Source organism: Urocampus carinirostris, chromosome 19, assembly GCF_059441175.1.
Source record: "Urocampus carinirostris isolate Australia breed hairy pipefish chromosome 19, RoL_Ucar_1.0, whole genome shotgun sequence".
Lineage (NCBI taxonomy): Eukaryota > Metazoa > Chordata > Actinopteri > Syngnathiformes > Syngnathidae > Urocampus > Urocampus carinirostris.
In genome coordinates this window covers 12,453,166-12,472,878 of record NC_142367.1, presented here as the reverse complement: position 1 = coordinate 12,472,878, position 19,713 = coordinate 12,453,166, and the positions used below count along the sequence as shown (strand labels likewise).

Here is a 19,713-nt window from a genome sequence, read left to right as displayed (position 1 = left end):
TAACTACCGGATGTTTTGAATCTACACTGAATGCACCGTTTTGCCCGTTTAGTATTAGCAAACTAGCAAATTATGTCACACACTTTTTGGAATTCACTATATACAGGGATCAGAATTTTCCGCGGATCCGCGGATTTCCGCTGTTTTTGAACCCCAAAGGCATTCCGACTTTTTCACTTTTTCTCTTGCGTAGCAAACAAATTCAAAATCCGACTGTCTCACTCTTTCCTTTATTGCTCTGGCGCACCCTGGCGGCCGTTAGAAAAATTGGCCGCATTGTCGCACAAGCTGCTGGGGCTGGACGCTGGCTATTTCAGCTGAAAATGAAAATCTCCATTCTGATCCCTGTATATAAAAAAACTATACATTTGATATACTTATAAAATTATATAGAAATTAAAGCAATTGAGATAAAATAAAAATACAAATAAACATTCTTAATTATATACTTGATTTAATCATCAGCTAAAAACAATCGGCCAAACATTACATATTTTTTTCTCCACTTAAAATTATGAACAAAGAAAAAACAAGTTCTTAGAAGTTTTGAAGTTAACTAACTACCAAGTAACGTTACACCCTAACTGAATCCACTATGAAAATTCTTATATATATATATATATATACAGTGGAACCTCGGTTCTCGACCATAATCCGTTCCAGAAGCCTGGTCGAGAACCGATTTGGTCGATCACCGAAGATCAATTTTCCCATTAAAAATAATGTAAAATTGTTTTAATCCGTTCCAACACCTTGAATGTTTAGCATGAATGATCAACGTGATCATAAAGCTAACACATGCTAATCGTATGTTCGCGTTATCGTAATCTTCCGTACAAAAGATTACCTTAACATGAACGTGTAAAAATAAAAAAGGATAAAGAAAAGAATTATGAATAGGATTTCTTACCCCGTTCCTCGATATCAAAAGCAAAAAAAGAGGCACGTGTGCACGTTGTTACAATGTATGTGTTTCACCCGGTGCGGTTAGAAGGGGGCACCAACTGTCAATGTAAACACTGAAGTTTCCGGTAAAGCTGAGTGACATACTTCAGTGTTTACATTGACAGTTGGTGCCCCCGGGTGAAACACGTACATTGTAACACACGTGATAAAAGTTGGTCACAAGGGGTGGGGGCCATCTACACCTGTGCGCCGCTCAGCATCGCACCGTAGCGTACGCACTCACACATTACTGGCGTTCGAAGACCGATTTTTTGACCGAACAGCGGGGCAAGAATTTCTCGAAATTTTTGGTCAAGCACCGATTTGTGCGAACTGAGAAGCGTTCGAGAACCAAGGTTCCACTGTATATATATATATATATATATATATATATATATATATATATATATATATATATATATATATATATATATATATACACAGTGAAGAAAATAAGTATTTGAAACCCTGCTATTTTTCCCACTGAGAAATCATGGAGGGGTCTGACATTTTCATTGTAGGTGCATGACCACTGTAAAAAAGATAAACTAAAAAGAAAAATCCAGAAATCACAATACATGATTTTTTTAACAAATTAATTGTGTGATACAGCTGCAAATAAGTATTTGAACTGGCTGTGTGCTTCAGGTCCTGGTCGTGTTGAAAGACCCAGCAATGACCCATCGTCAATGCTCTGACTGAGAGAGGGAGGTTGTTTCCCAAAATTCTCACACGGCCCGAGTCATCCTCTCTTTAATGCAGTGCACTCATCCTGTCCTACATGAAGAAAAACACCCCCAAAGCATGTTGCTACCACCCCCATGCTTCACTGTAGGGATGGTGTTCTTCAGATTGTACTCTTCATTCTTCTTCCTCCAAACACGCTAAGTGGAATTATGACCAAAGAGTTATATTTTGGTCTCATCTGACCACAAAACTTTCTCCCATGACTCCTCTGTATCATCCAAATGGTCATATGAAAACTTAAGACGGGCCTTGACATGTGCTGGTTTAAGCAGGGGAACCTCTCCTGCCATGCATGATTTCAAACAATGACGTCTTAGTGTAGTAAAATTTTGTCCTTGGGGTCTTTGGACAGATCTTTGGTCTTCGCCATGTTTCAGGTTAAAGTCTTACTGGTTGTATGGGGTGGACAGGTCTCTTTATGCAGTTAACGACCTCAAAGAGGTACATCTGATTCAGGATGATACATGGAGTGCAGGTGGACCTCTAATGGGTCAGAATTCTAGATCATACACAGGTGTTCAAATACTTATTTGACGTTGTATCAAACAAAAAAATAGTTAAAAAATCATACATTGTGACTTTGAGATTTTTCTTTTTAGTTTATCTCTCACAGTGGACATGCACCTATGATGAAAATTTCAGACGCTTCATGATTTCTAAGTTGGAGATATAGCAAAATAGTAGGGTGTTCAAATACTTATTTCCTTCACTGTATATATTTATATTTTATCAGTCAGGCCCTGATACAAGTATTTATGAGGAGATGGTATGAGGAGACATATGGTTAGGTTTTTAGCAAAACACAACACACAACTTAGAATGCTTTGCAGTAGATCGTACCTTCGATCGGCGTACGGGGCTCGTAGATCAGACGGTACCCCTCGATGATGCCGTTGGGCAGGGCCGGTTCGCCCCATGACACGTTAACAGAAGAGGTAGTGAGCTCGCTGAAGTGGATGAAGCTGGGGGCGCTGGGGGCTGAAACACAAAAATAACGTTCGCAAATGACATTTTGGTCATGTTCGGATATTTTTGTCCAAATCATGTACGGTAGTCCAACCCCGTACCTGCTTGTTGAGTGCGCCCCCTGATAGCCGGGCTGCGTGGCCCATCCCCGGCGGCATTGAAGGGCGCCACGCTGATCATGTAGCTTGTGTAGCCTGTCAGGTTTTTGAGCTTCACGCTACCCTCGGGCATGAACAGGGTCCGAAGACGCTCCGTCTCGTTCTTGCGAAGGGACTCCCAAAAGTAGACCTTGGCGTCGTTATTCACAAGAATTTGTCACATTTTTTTTTGCATTCCGATCATTTGTATTACAGTACAACCATGTAATCATCGTTATCAATGCTAGTTTTTGGCGTAAAATGGAGCAACGCTAGTTTTTCTGGTGAAGGAAAAAACAACAATTTCTGGCGCAGTAAACAATGCTCATTTTCAGTGAAACAGAAAATGATGCTAATTTTCAGTGTACTTGTTTTACATGGACAGACGAAGTAAATTTTCATATGTAGTCATTGTGCATTCCAGGGATCTCCAACCTTTTTCAAGCAGAGAGATATTTTTTGGTTTACTAGTAAGCACAAAGGGCTACCAGTTTGATAAGCATTTCTGAAATGACTACGTATCATGTTATTACTATGTTGTTACAATGTTATTACCGGTTCATTATTGGAAGTAGTGCTAAATACAATTATTCAACCACTAAAAAAAATCATTTTACCAGAGAATCACTGTAAACCAGCACTATTGAGCTTTTTTCAGATCAGGTTCGCATGTACATCTGCTGTCTGTAGGGGGCACTATGTTAGAGAGCCCTACTATAATCAGTGCTATTTTTTCCTGAGAAGAAAGCAGTTTTAGAGTTCTTTAGGTTTGACGCAAAACAACGCTAGATTCATATTGACAGATCAAGTACATTTTGGGTGAAATTGTCCTACTTTTTATTGTATAATATATCGTTGTATAATATAAACTAAAAACTAGTTTGGGCCGTAAATAAAGGAAAGTATTTTTAGCCTAGAACTAGTTTTGTAGATGAAGCAAAATATGCTTATTTCTTGTGTAGTAGACATAGCTCATTTTCAGCAAAACAGAAAATAAAGCTCATTTGTTATTACATTGAAAGATCAGGAACAATTTTGGGTGTAAGTAATATACTTTTTAAGTGATAATTGTATAATCGATGCTAGTTTTTGCAGTAAATGAAGAAGGCTGTTTTCAGAGTAAAGCTATTTTTTTTCGAGTGAAGGAAAGCACGCTAATTTCTGGTGTAGTAGACCATGTACAAAGATAAAATTACGCTAGTTTTTATTCAAGATATGAAGCTAGTTTCTGGTATTGAGAAAGATGAAATGCCGCATACTGGTTAAATTAATTATTTTTATACATTTTAATCAGAAATTCCAAAATATTCAGCACAGCTTGTAGTCTGAAAAAAGAGTAGTTTCATTTTGTTGGAATATCAACTTTTAGTGGAATTTAAAAAAAATATTTGTTGGTGTGTTTGTATGATCTTAATACAGACACTCCCCTACTTGCGACCATTCGACTTGCGAAAAACGGTAGATTCGAACATTTTTTGGGGGATGTCGAAAAATATCCAGCCATTACTGGTAGTTAGATCTTGTATCGTGTGTACCTTTTTCCGAGTAGAGGATATTACTGTAGTGCTTCTTTTTTGCCACTTTTGAAATTAAAGTGGAATAAGAAAGCTTGATGCGGTTGAGAAAAGTGTAGGATCACTTTTTTTTTTTTGCTACTTTTTACCACGGAGGAGGAAGTCGCCTAACTCTTGAAGCGCATCTTCCAAAAGTAAGTTAAACTCAACTTTATTTATCTTTATAGAGCATATTATTTTATGAAATGTTTATTTTTTAGTACAAAACAATCCAAGTTACTTATACAAACCTTAAACATACAAAATATAGCACTAAAGCAACTTACGAACAAATTCTATTTACGAACGATCGATCATAAGTAGGGCAGCGTCTGTACATTCGGTTATAACTGACCTAATTAGTTGCATTTGACGTCTTTTAATTTGGAGTAGTTAATTGATTTAATTACATTATTGTGTTAAGAAATGTACTATTTGATCTAAATACATAGGTCCGTACCAAATATGAGGTCCTGATTAGTTAAATTTTCAGGGTAAATTTGGACGAACTAACTGAAAAATGTGTTTACATTATAAATTATTACAGATATGGATGCATTTAAATACATAATTTATACTTAAAGCCAAAGTGTGTAATATTTGACCTCCAGACGGCACTGTATCGTTTAATGCGAACGAAAACCAGTGCCATGGAGCACAGCGTAGCAGCAAGATGCCAGACAAACATGGCAGTATTCCACTATACAAATTTCTCGACCTATAAATATTTATAAAAATGAGCACTAGTATTATAGTTCCTGTATTTTTGCCTAGTATTCAAATCAACTGAATGAGTGTTTTTTTTGTAGCACTGAATATTACACACTGTCCCTTTAAATCTATGTATTAAATACAGACATACTTTTTTATTGTTTGCACAGTGATTTTGGTTGTGTTTTCACCTTGTAACCTTGGATGTCGCCGTTTTGAGCGCCGACGGGCGGCGGGTCCCACGTGACGTCCAGCTGGGTGGCAGTGGACGACTGGACGGCCACGTTCTGTGGGGGGGCCGTGGGGACTGAAGGGAAAATATTATAGGTTTAGATGAGGCAGAGCTTGAAAATATAACAAGATGGGTGAAGAAGGAAAACGTGTTTTGTAATAGGAAATTGGTCCGTTCTATGTATATGAATGAAGAATGAAATTGTGAAATTGACTGGTTATCATTTTTAGGAAAAACAAAAGCAAAAAAACGCTATCACCCTCAAATTTGTGTCATTTGAAAAATGTTTCTTTATTTGATTTCTGAATTTTATTTCTAACCAAGTTTTTTGTATAACTTTTTAAACCAAAAATTTGTTTTTTTTGAATAAAATTTGTCAAATTTTAAGTCAATTCAAGTTGTTTGTGGTTTTATATATATATATATATATATATATATATATATATATATATAAAAAGAAAAGGGAAAAAAACAAACTAGGAGCAGTCACTTGATTTAATAACACTTAACAACCAAACTGCACATAAAGTCAATTTCAAATAAAGAAAAGAGGGAAGGGAAAAATCATTTGTGTCTATATATATATATATATATATATATATATATATATATATATATATATATATATATATATATATATATATATATATATATATATATATATATATATGTATGGGCAGCACGGCGGCTGGGTGGTTAGCGCACAGCCCCACGGTGCAAAGGTTCAGGGTTCAAGTCCAGCTACCGCAGCCTCCCTGTGTGGAGTTTGCATGTTCTCCCTGTGCCTGCGTGGGTTTCCTCCGGTCCAAATTGTCCCTGTGTGAATGAGCGAGTGAGTTGTCTGGCTCTGTATGCCCTGCAACTGGCTGGCAACCAGATCAGGGTGTTCCCCACCCACTGTCTGAAGATAGCTGGGATGGGCTCCAGCACTCCCGTGACCCTACTGAGAATAAGCGGTGCAGATAAGTTATCTCAAATGTCACCTTTTTTTTACTTATACTACTTTTATACTAAATTTTTAACCCAATTAATGTAATTTTTGTTGTTGTCTTATTGTAGCAAATTTGTCAATTTTTTGATTTTTAGCAAATTTTTGGGATCAAATCTGTCCTTTTTCTTCCCAATGCATGTGAGTTTTTTTGTTTTATTACATCAATTAAGTCTATTTTACCCCTAAATGATTGGAAATTGTCGGTGAACAACTCTAATAAAAAAATTGAAAATAAAAAAAATAGCACCTGGGTTTCGGAAATGTGGTATATCATACCTGGTATCTTTTATTGTTAATAATATTGGTGGTGTATGATCTCTGATTGGCACTTTAATGAGAAGAGAATTGGGTTAGGGGGTAGAGAAGAAGAGAGAAGGAAAGAGTGAGGAGCAAAAAAGAAGCAAAAATGAGAAAGACAGAAAGAAATGAAGAGAGAGAGAGAGGGGGGGAGTATAAGAGAGAAAAGGGAAAAAGAGAAAAAAAGAGAGGAACAGAAAAAAAATAAAAGAGAATGTGCAGTCCCTTCTCAAGGTTTCTTAATGTTCCCCATGTTGAGGTTTTTGAGTTTTTCCTTCCCTCATGTAGGTTTTAGATCAGGGAATGGAGTAATACGTCTGTAAGAGTCTGTGGTCTGTGCAGCCCTTTTAGACTCCTTGTGATTAAGGGCAATACAAAGAAACATGACTTGACTTTATTTACCCCATTCAGGTCATTTCTGTCATTTATATCCATTTTTTACCTCATTGAAGTGATTTGTTGCCATTTTTCTTACCTGCTTCTCCGACAAACACTTCCTGTGGGGGGCTGTTGGGCCCCTCTCCCACCGCGTTGTACACGCTCATGCGGATCTCGTAGCGCTTGTGCTTACTGAGGTCTGCCGGTAAGAGGGCACGAGATTACACAACTAATTTTTTTTTATTATTATTATTGTTATTATCATCTGAACTTACTGTCCAATTCATACTGGGTCAAAGTTGCATCACTCAGATTCCGGATGCTGTAAGGCGCTGCACAGAGGGAAGATTTGGGATCATTGCGGTGAAAAAAACAACCCTTTTCCGCCATCTAGCGTCTTCTTTTAATACTGCAGCCATTTATGTATTCATTTCTATTTGAGGTGGGGCTCACCAGTGAGTTCAGCCCACGCTGACATACTGTTGATGGCGTGGAGGGAATATCCACGGAGCCGGTCGTACAGCAGCTCACGGTAACGGATGCGGAAGCCCAGGAGGATGCCATTGATTTGCTCCTCAGGTGGGGGCTGCGGGGGGGACGAAAAGGGGGGGAGAATGCATGGGGGAAGAAGACACAACAACATTAACATTATATTTTGTGTAGATCAAGTCAAACCAAAGTACACATTTTTATTGTGTATCATTGATAAAAAAGTGGGCAAAATCTGCCTACATAAAATAAAACAATATAAATAAACATAAGTATGCCTATGCTTGCAGAATAACATTCTATCGCAAGAACACTGGACATATGCATGAACGATGCATCAACTTTGCAAGAATTTTACAGTGCCCGATGTTTCCAGTGATGTGATCTCATGATTTTAGTCACCATGGCGATCACGTTCCTGCGGACGTGCACGAAACGTCATCCCTCCCTGCCCTGACAATAACGAAGGGACTCTCATCTTTTTTTAAAAAGAAAAAAAGCTCTACGTCTGTACTTTTCCATATCTTCATTTTTCGCACCACTCGCTATATGAGCCGCCTACACACTCTCAATCGCTGGATCCAGGATCCTTGATCTAATCAAAGCCACTCCTGCCATCTAATGGCAATTTAGCATACTGAAATCCTTCCCAAAGGCTTGATTCTTAATGAGCCAAATCCTTTATAATATATATTTATGAATTAAACAATAAAACTTAATTTTACCTTCTTGCACTCATGGACCATGCTTCTGGAAACAAATTAGTTAGGCATTCCTTTTCTTACTTTCACTATTTTCATGCTACACAGACATATAAAGACTTTCAAATTACTTTTATTATATTTTATTATTATCACAGGTATATAAATAAAAAAAACCCTGCGGGGATGAGCATAATTTCTGCCCATTACTCCAAACCTAATGTGTTCCACCCTGAACAGCTCTGCTAAAAGTAAGACAAAAGCAGACAGGCGCGGTGGAAAATAGATGCTTTAATAAAACAGATATAAGGGTAAATTGGAATAAAATTAAGAAACTTTCATTTTTCAATTTTTTCTATTTTTCCCTATTTTTATAATTTAAAAAATGACTAAAAAATTGATTTTGCCAAAGAAAAAATGAGATTTATTTCAGTGTTTTACAATAAAATACCCCCCCCCCCAAAAAAAAAAAAGATTATTTCTATTTTATTTTATTTTTACCTGTAAATGTGTTACATTATAAAGAGCTACTCTCCATTTCTGTAGCTCACTACCACTGGACCTCCGTAGTTCTGCTGCTATCCTGTCTATCTTATCCAATCTGGACAAGACTTGCCTACCCATCATAAACTGCCTCACATGGTTCTTTCACTTTGTATTATCGCTGTTAACCGGAACCTCCTCTGCGAAGTAGCATCGCACCTTCATAAAAGCCCCCTAGGGTCCAACTTTGAGATGACGTGCTTATTGACTGAGAGTAAATGACTGTAACAAAATACCAATTATAGATCTACAAATAAACACAGAATACAGAATTGCAGTTGAATAAATGACCCTCCTAACCTGCCCCTGTGATAGCATTTGATGTGTGCTGTCTGCTCAGAACACAATACACAATACATTGATATCAATGACAATAAAGAAAATTCAATTCAAAATCCCCGAAGCAGTGAACTAACAATAACCGAAGCGCGATGTAGCCAGGAATTACAGTATTTTTATTCTTTCTATTGTTTATTATTTTTGTGTTTAATAATATCACAGTTTAATATTCTATGTACAGCAACTTTGGGTTTCCTGAAAGGCGCTTTGAAATAATGTTTATTAAAATCATAATTGTATTTAAACATGTGATAAATGCAAAATAAATAAAAAATAGCAAATATATTTTAATGTAAAAGGCAACAGATGGAAAAAAAAGCGATATTTCCTGTTTTGCTGTTGCATGTTGGAAAAAAATGCAAAAAAGAGGCAAATAATAGGCATGTCTTTCTCACTTCACATTATGAATATTGAAATTTTCTGTCTTACATTCCAGCGAATCAGCACCGACGTGGTGGTGTGGGGAGTGACCGAGAAGATGACGGGCGCTTCGTCCGGCGCTGGCGTGACCAAAGGACGGCAAAAGATCAAACGGGATACAGTTGCGTCATCGGTCACTGCGGCAACGAGAACCTCGGGTGACCTACCGTCCTGCAAGGTGGTGATGGCGTGGCTTTCCTCGCTGTAGTCACTGTCGCCGATGTCGTTGGTGGCTTTCACCCGGAACTGGTAGGACGTGAACGGCTTCAGCCTTTTGAGCCGAGAGCGGGAAAGAAGCTATGCATTAATGAATGGATGAATAATTGATGAGTGATCGGGTGATTTTTCAGTAATCTGTGAGTTTCACGGATCAGTTTCAACACGCCCCTCAAAAAACCCCGAAAATAAACCTAATAAATCAATCAATAATATTATTATTATTATTTTCAAATTAATTAAAAAACACATATAATATCCAGGGCAGCACGGCGGCGCAGTGGTTAGCGCATGTGCGGCACAGTTCATGTCTTGGGAACCTCCTGCGTGGGTTTAAATCCAGCTCCAGACTTCCTGTGCGGAGTTTGTATGTTCTCCCCGTGTTTCCTCCCACATTCCAAAAACATTCTTTCAGGTGGATTGGCCAGTCCAAATTGTCCCTAGGTGTGAATGAGCGAGTGAGTTGTCTGTCCCCGTGTGCCCTGCGATTGGCTGGCAACCAGTTCAGGGTGTCCCCTGCCCACTGCCCGATGATTGCTGGGATGGGCTCCAGCACCCCCGCGACCCTACTGAGAATAAGCGGTGTAGCTAATGAGATGAGATGAGACATAATATCCAAATAATGAGTGGAGTGAAAGTGAAACCAAATCTACTTAATTTTTTTTAATGTGAGTTTCTCTATTATTTATTTTAGTGTGGCTTTATTTATCTAGATTTTATCAATTCAATATTTCAATGATATCATCTATTGAATTAAAAATTGAATTTAATATTTTAAATACATGTTTGACGTTATTAATATAGATTTAATCATGTTTTAAATTAATTTTACATTTTAATTTTTTGGATTTTATCTCATCTCATCTCATCTCATTAGCTGCACCGCTTATCCTCAGTAGGGTCGCGGGGGTGCTGGAGCCCATCCCAGCAATCATCGGGCAGTGGGCAGGGGACACCCTGAACTGGTTGCCAGCCAATCGCAGGGCACACAGCGACAGACAACTCGCTCGCTCATTCACACCAATCCACCTGAAATGCATGTCTTTGGAATGTGTTTTGGATTTTATTAATTTAGATTTAAATAGAAAATATAATTGTACATTTTAATTCCATTTTTTTCTTTTTGAAATTTGTCTTATCGTTTACTTGGATTTAGATTTTATTATCCATTTTATTTAATTTTTAATTGTACTTAAATGTCTATTGAATTTCTTTATTTTCTTAATGATTTTATTTTTTAGATTTTGGTAAGTTTTACTTAAATTTATATTTTAAATTAAAATGGCGATTATTTTGTTACATTTTTAAAAATGATCTTTACTTTTTAGGATTTTTTTTTTTTTTTATTTTACCTAAATTAATTAATTCATTTATTTTTACACTACTATTTTATTCATTGTTTTTTTATTATATTATTTTAAATGAATTTGTTTTTGAGATTTTATAAATTTTTCATGACATTTAGATTTCAATTATTTTTCCCCATTTCAATTTTGTCGTACATTTTTTTTGTTTGTTTTATTTGTTTTAGATTTTAAAAGATTTAACTTAAAACAGTAATCGTTTTCTACTATTTTCAAATGTTACCTTTATTTTGGTTTTTATATTTCTAATAGGGCAGCACGGCGGCGCAGTGGTTAGCGCTTGTGCGGCACAGTTCATGTCATGGGAACCTGTCGTGGGTTCAAATCCAGCTCCAGACTTTCTGTGCGGAGTTTGTATGTTCTCCCCGTGCTTGCGTGGGTTTCCTCCGGGCACTCCGATTTCCTCCCACATTCCAAAAACATACATTTCAGGTGAATTGGCCGGTCCAAATTGTCCCTAGGTGTGAATGAGCGAATGAGTCGTCTGTCCCCGTGTGCCCTGCGATTGGCTGGCAACCAGTTCAGGGTGTCCACTGCCTGAAGATGGCTGGGATGGGCTCCAGCCCCCCCGCGACCCTAATGAGGATAAGCGATACGGCTAATGAGAGAGAGAGAGATATTTCTAATAGTCTTTATTTGGTTAATTTTTTAATTACAATTATTTATTCATGCGCATTTTAAGTTTAGACATTTTATGATTAGGTTTAAACGTTAATAGACACTCAAATAAGTGAGAGAAGTCATCAATTGATTTGAAACCTGGAAGGAGGAAAGGATGAGAAAACTAATAGATGAGAAAGTTCAACCTGTCCAACCAAGGGCCCTCCCCTGAGCTCTGTATTTTGATTAAATCTCCTTGGTTACATAAGCAAATTCGCCCTAAAGGGTGTGGAAAATCAGGGAACAGCAGCATGATTGGCCAAAAATGACAATGATATAATAGCCAAAACAACAAACACACACTCATTGTCAAAATAACAAAAATGCGTCCTATGAAATCTCCTTTGTTGGCACCCAATATTAAAATCAGAATATATTCTGATAACAATATTTTAAATTGATTTAGTTTGAGATGTTATTCATTTAGATAGATAGATAGATAGATACTTTATTCATCCCCGTAAGGAAATTCACACTTCCAGCAGTATCCTTGTGTTGAAAATAAAACAATAATAGGTAAAAGGAATATAATACATAAATACCCAATGTAACATGTTGATATAGAGTATTTAAATAGTGCTACATAAAATACACACTGTAATAAAATATGGGTAATATGCAATGTGGGGGCGTGGTTTAATGTGGGATTTTACTCCCCCGGGTGGAGTTAAAGAGCCTCATGGCATGAGGAAGAAATGATCTCCTCAGTCTGTCCATGGAACAAGACTGTGACAGCAGTCTGTTGCTGAAGCTGCTCTTCTTTTTTCCCAATTTTATTTTCTATGCATTTAAAAAAAAAATCAAATAATACACATTCTAATTTTAGTTCAGATTTAGATGGTTTTTATCAGATTTCTTAAACATTTTCGGCGACAGCGCCAACCTGGAGACGACGTAAAAAGTGGCATCGTGGCTGACGGTGGCCGAGTGCACGGTCCAGTTGTTATCAGGTAGTTGGCGCTTTTGCACGGTGTAGTAGCGCACCGGCGAGAGCCCGTCGCTGCCTGGTTCCCAGGAGAGAAGCACTCGACGGGCGCGCACCTCTTTCTGGGGCACGGCGGGCCGGCTGGTGGGCTGGGGACGAGCTGAGAAGACAAACAGAACCCGGTTAGAACCCAAAGAGGTACCGTAACGCAGGGGTGTCACTCATTCTAGCTCGGGGGCCACGTGCTAGAAAACCTTACAATAACCAAACTAGTAATTTAATGGCATAAAAGGCCTGCCTTAGCTGGAGGGCTGGAGGTCTTTTCAGAGGTTTAAAATTAAATTAGGAGTCATAGATGTTTAGAGTATTCAAGGTTTAGTCAGAATTCCGTTTTCCAACGTCAGAAAATGTTTAAACAATGTCAAAACATGTGAAGTCAATACTGGTTTTTAAGTCAATCACATAGATATGTTATCTGATACTGCTGGAATGTGAGGTTGGGAATGGCGGGCTACGGCTTCATTAGCACATCAAATGTTGCCGTCACAACTCCACCACAGGGGTCCGCCCCTCCCGAGAGACCAGAAGCCAGAGCTGGTACATGTCTCACCTCGCAAGGGCAGTCTGAATTTGGCCAGCCACAAGGTAGCAGGGCATCCCCTGACAGAAAAAGCTGGACCAAGACCATGGCCGATCCTGGCCAGGTCTCAGCTCAACAGGCAGCCCGCAAGCCTTGCCAGGTCGCCAGCCAAGCTTGATCAAGCTAGCGGCCAAACCAGTGGGACAAAGCCAGTGACCTCAGAGAAGCCTCAAGATACCAGCAGTCAACCTCTGCTTCAACTCCCTGCATCCTTTGGTCCTCATCCCAACAGGGTCTCAAGCCTACCAGGATTCCACATCACTCTACAGCCGAGGACATAAAGAATGGGCCTTCATCTTCATCGACGAAGAACTTTGCAGAACATCTCGTTGTTGCTAGGTATCGGTATTGGTGTGACGTAAAATGGGGAACCCTATCAAAATACAACAACGTAATAATCCAGCCAATGTCTGTCCAAATGGTGCCAGATTAAGTTCTCAACTTCTAGTTTTTGTTTTTGTTCTTATTATTGTTTTGTGTTCTATTCAAGCTTCTCCAGTAGATGATTAGTAGAAAAAATGTCCATAAACCCAAGAGTGTGTGTCTTGATTAAAGTATATTGAACGCTCAAAACGGTAAAAAGAATCCACCTAAAGCGTGTGTAGCCACCCTTCAGAATAACTAAACAAGGTTTTCTATCCGTTTTCCTGACGTAATGATCTAAAAATGTATGTGATGCTCCAAAAAGTCGAGATGAGTTTTCAAAACCCGTCTCTTTAACTCAATTGGTCAATAAACTGTTTGTTAGAATAATTTATTTACTGACCATATTGGCTACAGATGTAAGATTTGATTATAAAACGACGAGCAAAATGGCCCCAGGCTAAGCGTTGCTGGGTTTGGCGCAGCGAAAGTCAATTTTTGACGCGAAGCAGCTAGTTTTTCTCTTGTGCTTCTCTCAACATTGTCTTTCAAGCCCCACAAAATGTGCCATGAGTTAGACACATGTAAGGTTTATAAGCTAGGTTATTGACCTCGCTTCTCCGTGGTGACCACCAACGCCTCGGCGGCCTTGCCCCAGCCCTTCCGCGTCTGCGCCGTGATGCGGAAGACGTAGACGCACTCCGGTTTCAAACCCGTCACCGTGTACTGGCGGGCGCTGGGGTTGAGAACGTCCACAGTGGCGCCGTTGCCGTTGGTGGAGTTGAGGTGGTACGTGATCTGGTAGGCTGGGAATTAAAACTGGGTTTAATTCGGAACAGGCCCGGCTTCAATTGGGCTCGCTTACCCAAAATGATCCCGTTGGGTTGCGCCGGAGACTGCCAGATCAGGCGCACTGAGGTAGTACGCACCTCCGGGAAAAGGATGCCCATCGGGGGCCCGGGCACTGTTGGGACAAGATGATATTGTTACAAGCATTAAAAAAAGATGGCTCACCCCTCCTTGCTGACTGTCCCAAAAAACTACTTTTTGTTGTTTTTGACTCACAAGAACAGGTTTTTGGGGTTCTTTCAAACAATATGACCCAAATCTTTTGAAATTTCTAAAAAAAATTGCTGTTAGCTTCAAAAGAAATGTACCTATGTTTCAATTCCATTTTGTGGGTTCTAAATAAAATAAACCAATTGTAATAAATTAGAATTTGAACAAAATAGGCAAATTTGGAGGGTAGTTCAAACCAAAATGTATAGTTTTAAGGAAGTTGTTTAAAATATATTGTGCATAATAGTGAATAATTAATATTATTGGACACAATTAATAATTTTGGTTATTTTTAATTCTATTTTTCTTCTTGTTTATAGACACGTTTTGTGGCAAAAGTGTGGAAGTGTATTTCCAATAAAATTATTATTTTTGAATTCTTATATATAAATATGTATTTTTTAATATAAACATCCTATATTTTCTTTATACATTGTTTATTACATCTATTTTAATTAAAAATGGTTAGATTATTTTGCGCTATTTTATTTAAAATTTTAATGGGTTTGGGAGGGATAATTTTAAATAAAATGATAAACAATAAATAAATATATACGCATTTTTATTTTTTAACTATATCATTTTTTGTTTTTGTGTATGAATATTTTATATATTCTATACAAATAATTTTATCAAATTGTTTTTAAAATGTGAAGAAATCATTTATTTAGGGTACTATTTTATTTAGAATTTTCTGTTTGGTACAAAAAACTCGTTTTCTTAATATTTGGGTGGGGAGGGGATGGATTAGTGTTTTGACTGTATTTAAAACATTTGTTTTACTTTTACCATTTACACCCTACACTAACCCCCCCGCCATCCCCCCCCCCCCCCCCCCCCCAAAAAAAAAAAAAAAAAGGGACAAGCATCCCTGCCACACTTTCCTGCTTCCTGCTATAAAATATTTTCTGTGGGAACAGTAATATTTTAAGCAAAATATGGAAAAAGTAAACATGTAACTTGGTTTACTTAGAATCATAATGCCAAACATCATTATATCAGTGATAATAGTATTTTGGTGTAATGTTCATACTCAAGGAAAAAACTCAGAGGGAGCTAGAAAGCTAGCTAAAAGAGTAAAATCCATCTAAATAGCCAGACCAAAAGTTAGATGGCTAGCTAGAAAGGAGGCCAAAATTTGGCTAGATAACTAGCATAAACAGATAAAATGTTAGCATTATAGCATGCAAACAAATATAAAAATCTAGGTAGATCGCTTGTTAAATAGCTAGCTAAAAAAAAGTAGCCAGATTGCTAAAAATAACCAGCATATGCTCATTCGCTTTATACTACCCGTTAATTAGAGTTTAGTTTGAGAAAATATTATACTTTAAATTTAAAAAAAAACGTAGGCAGGAACATATTTTTTAGTTTGAATGTTTAAATTTGTTATTTTCAGGTTAAAAAATCAACAGTTCTTACCGCAATTTATTTCACTCTAAAAAGTGTTCTTAGATTATAGGATTGCCGACGTGCTGCCCCTGGGTAGCCCCTGTCTCACCTGAGTAGCCTGCAGACTGGTTTTGAGAAATCCCTCACCACTGACGGTTCATTGTGATTTTCTAGGAAAAGTGATTTCTGTCGGGCATGTTTTAATAGTTGACTGAAACTGTTTTAACCTTACTTCTAATATATTCAACCGTGCAATGACATAGTAATAACACAGTAATAACAAATAACGCACTATTCTTTTTCATTGCATTGTTGTTATAACATTTTCTAAGATCTAAATTGCGATTATTAAGGGTTATTTTGAGTATTTATCCTGATAGTTTTTTCTCTTTAAAGTCTTTAGTATATGTTTTACGTTGGAGTACCATGTTTAATCTTGTTTCATACAGTATTTCACAACTTTTTTATCAATGACAATCTATCCTGTCCTGTCCTATCCTGTCCTATCCTGTCCTATCCTGTCCTATCCTGTCCTATCCTGTCCTATCCTGTCCTATCCTGTCCTATCCTGTCCTGTCCTGTCCTGTCCTATCCTATACGAAAAGCATTTCAAAATGTTAGCCCTTTGTGCTAATCAGTAAGCAAAAAGTAGCTCCTAGCTCAAAAAAGGTTGGTGTATTTGAAGAAGCTTCCATTAATTTAATCCCACGCCCCCATCAACGCCATTTTTTCTCGACTCTTACAGTGGTACCCCAAAATATCTACCGTCATCAAGGGTCCTCTCATAGATGGGCGGCGAGCTGGGCCGCCCGTCTCCCACGCGGGTGAACGCCAGCACTTGGATCTCGTACAGGACGTATTTGCCCAGAGCAGTCAGCTGGACGCTTCGGGTGGCGTTGCCCTCCACCACCCAGAACCGGGCGTTGCTGTCTGAGTCTTTCTCTTTGTAGACCACCTGGAAAAAACCCAGATCGGATATCAGAAGGAGCACAAATTTGCCGATTCGGAAAAACGATCTACCTTGTAGCCCAAAATGAGCCCGTTCCGGTCTGGTTCCGGTACTTCGGACCAGCGCACGAGGATGCTGCTGGAGGTTGTTGCGAAGGCAGACACGTTGGTGGGGCCACAGGAAGGGACTGCATTTGAAATAAATCATTTAGCATCATTCTGTTTAGGACAGGGGTGTCAAACTCACTTTAACTCGGGGGCCACACGATAGAACAAACATTCTCTCGGGGGCCGGATAAGTAGATTCGAGACAAAGAAAAAGAGAAAGAGAGAGGGATAATGGGATAAAAAAGAGATAAAAAGAGAAATAGTGAGATAGGGGGAAAGTAAGAGAAAGAAAGAAATCCAAAGAGAAAAAGAGAGAAAAGAGAAGGAGAGAAAGAGAGAAGGGAAGAAATAGAATAGAATAGAATAGAATAGAATAGAATAGAATAGAATATACCTTTATTGTCATTGTTACAAAATGGGTTAACATATTGTGACAACGAAATTGGGCATGACACTCCAGTTTTACACATTCACAGTGAGGTATGAGACAAGAAGATAAAGGAACAGAGAAGATAAGGTTATAAAACAAGGGGGATAAGGCTAAAGTTATAATTTACATGGTATTTACACAAGAAATGTCGGCATGTGGGATGTTACATACAGTGTTGTCGTGATACCGTTGGAGAGAAAAGGAAAGCGAGAGAGAGAGAAAAGAGAGAGAAATGGAAAAAGGAAGAGGGAGCAAAAAAGTTATAAAGACACAGAGAAAGAAAGAGACAAAGAGGAACAAAGAAAGTGAAAGAGAGAGATAAAAAGGGAGGAAGAGAGTGAGAAGGAGAGAAAGAGAGCAAGAAATACAAGTACAGCGTTTGTTTAATCAGAACCTGGCCTCACCTGACTCCTTGGTCCGACCCCGGATGGGCTGGCTCCACGGACCATAGCCGATACCGTTGAGGGCCTGCACCCTAACCTCGTACTCGGTCCATTCCTCTAGGTCCTCGATGGTAAACTCCCGCTCTAGACGGTCGGCGATGTTCTGGGTCAGCGGGCGACCCGTCGAACCCGCTTTGGAATACTGCAATTTGTAGCCCACCTGGTCTGCATTGCTGTTGTACTCCCACTCAGGAAGAGGCTGAATAGAGAGAAAGCCGCCATGTTGGATGTGGCAAAGGTCTGCAAATGTCTGTGGTTTTCACCTGACCCACTTACCATCCACCTCATCCACAGGCTGGTCTCACTGGCAGTACGCAGGGTGACGTTAGCAGGGGCAACATCGGGTGGGGCGGGGAGTGTCTGGATCTTTCTAGAGGCTTGGCTGGGGGCGCTGCTTCCCACGATATTCACCTGACGCATCCTGAATCTGCACAAGAAAAACAACATACAGTATGTAAATCACAGGAGCTAGCTAAACTTGCTATCACCTATAGTTAGATGACAAATTGAAAATTTACCAATCTTTTGAAACCATACCTTCAAATCTCAGTCCGAAACAAACTTGAAATTCGAACAACTATTGCTTAAAAATGTAACTGAACTGACTGAAACCCTTCATTTGAAACCCAACTCCATTTAAGGAACCATACCTTCAAACAACCCCCAGATTTGAAAACATTCAAACCATATCCAATCCTGGCTTTAACCCTTACTTAGAAACGCTTACCACATTTGAAGCCCTAACTTTGGCTTTAAACATGGAAATGCAATTCAAAGCTTTTTCATAAAGTTGAAGCATGCTTAAACTTAAAAAAATAACACAGACCTCAGTCCTAGCTACAAATTTGACTTTGAAACCCTAATCTGGTCTCGAAATCCTTACTTTACTTTAAAAACAATGTTTAAGCCCTACCATGGCTTGAAAGTCTAACCACGGAAATATAATTTAAAACGATAAGCCTTTCTAAAAGTACTACTCCAGATTTAAAACTATAAGTCATAAACAAAACCAGATTTTAAAGCCTTAAACTAGACCCTTGAACTTATCTTGAAACCTTACCTCTAAATTATAATCTTGAAAATCCTCTTAAAATATTTTCCCTGTCTTAAAGCACTAGTATAAAACAATAGACACGGCTTGAAATCCTAACCATTGTATAAAAATGTAATTTATAACCTTCTCCCTGGCATACAATCTGTAATTTGAAACCCTAATCCAGATTTCAAACACAAACCCTGATTAAACAATCTCGGAACATTACCTTATAATTTATAAATTTATTCTATCCTATTCTATTCCATTCTATTCTATTCTTTTCAAACAGAACCCCAATTGTGGCTAGAAACTTGACCTTGAACTATGACATAAAAACCCTACCTTGTCTTGAAGCCCTAATTTTGAAAACCCTACTCCAGATTTTAAGTTATAATTTCAAACTATAATCTTTGATTTTATAACTTTGTAACATTACTTCAATAGTGGCTTGAAACTTGACTTTTAAACGCTAACCATGACCTGAAACCCTTACGAAGCCCGAATTGACACCCCAACCTTGTATTTAAAACTCAATATGCATGCAGGACACATTCCTACCTGTAGTAGGTGTACGGATTGAGGCCAGGAACGTCCAAGGAACGAGCATCCGGGAGATTGGACACCTGGTAGACTGTCACCCAGTCCTCATTTTCTCCAACAGAACCCACCTAAGACCACCC

At 38.4% G+C, this 19,713-nt stretch overlaps 1 protein-coding gene and 1 long non-coding RNA gene across 3 annotated transcripts in view; one reads left to right on the top strand and one right to left on the bottom strand.

Moving 5' to 3' along the window:
- The window catches only part of LOC148347349 (uncharacterized), a 49,814-nt gene extending 40,064 nt beyond the window's left edge, over positions 1–9,750 (top strand). The window contains exon 3 of the long non-coding RNA XR_015848159.1: positions 9,466–9,750. This is a non-coding gene — a long non-coding RNA (uncharacterized LOC148347349). The remainder of the gene's footprint in view (positions 1–9,465) is intronic.
- Positions 1–19,713, bottom strand: part of sdk2b (sidekick cell adhesion molecule 2b) — a 104,601-nt gene that overhangs the window by 22,260 nt on the left and 62,628 nt on the right. For both annotated transcript variants that reach the window (XM_088324244.1, XM_088324245.1), the window contains exons 22-37: positions 19,592–19,701; positions 18,274–18,424; positions 17,959–18,196; positions 17,089–17,204; positions 16,834–17,023; positions 14,483–14,581; positions 14,229–14,423; positions 12,573–12,774; positions 9,617–9,720; positions 9,459–9,529; positions 7,411–7,543; positions 7,233–7,289; positions 7,055–7,156; positions 5,251–5,366; positions 2,760–2,946; positions 2,533–2,670 (exon numbers count right to left, since the gene is read on the bottom strand). In XM_088324244.1, the coding sequence (XP_088180370.1) occupies positions 2,533–2,670; positions 2,760–2,946; positions 5,251–5,366; positions 7,055–7,156; positions 7,233–7,289; positions 7,411–7,543; positions 9,459–9,529; positions 9,617–9,720; positions 12,573–12,774; positions 14,229–14,423; positions 14,483–14,581; positions 16,834–17,023; positions 17,089–17,204; positions 17,959–18,196; positions 18,274–18,424; positions 19,592–19,701 (2,209 nt within the window). The remainder of the gene's footprint in view (positions 1–2,532; positions 2,671–2,759; positions 2,947–5,250; positions 5,367–7,054; positions 7,157–7,232; positions 7,290–7,410; positions 7,544–9,458; positions 9,530–9,616; positions 9,721–12,572; positions 12,775–14,228; positions 14,424–14,482; positions 14,582–16,833; positions 17,024–17,088; positions 17,205–17,958; positions 18,197–18,273; positions 18,425–19,591; positions 19,702–19,713) is intronic.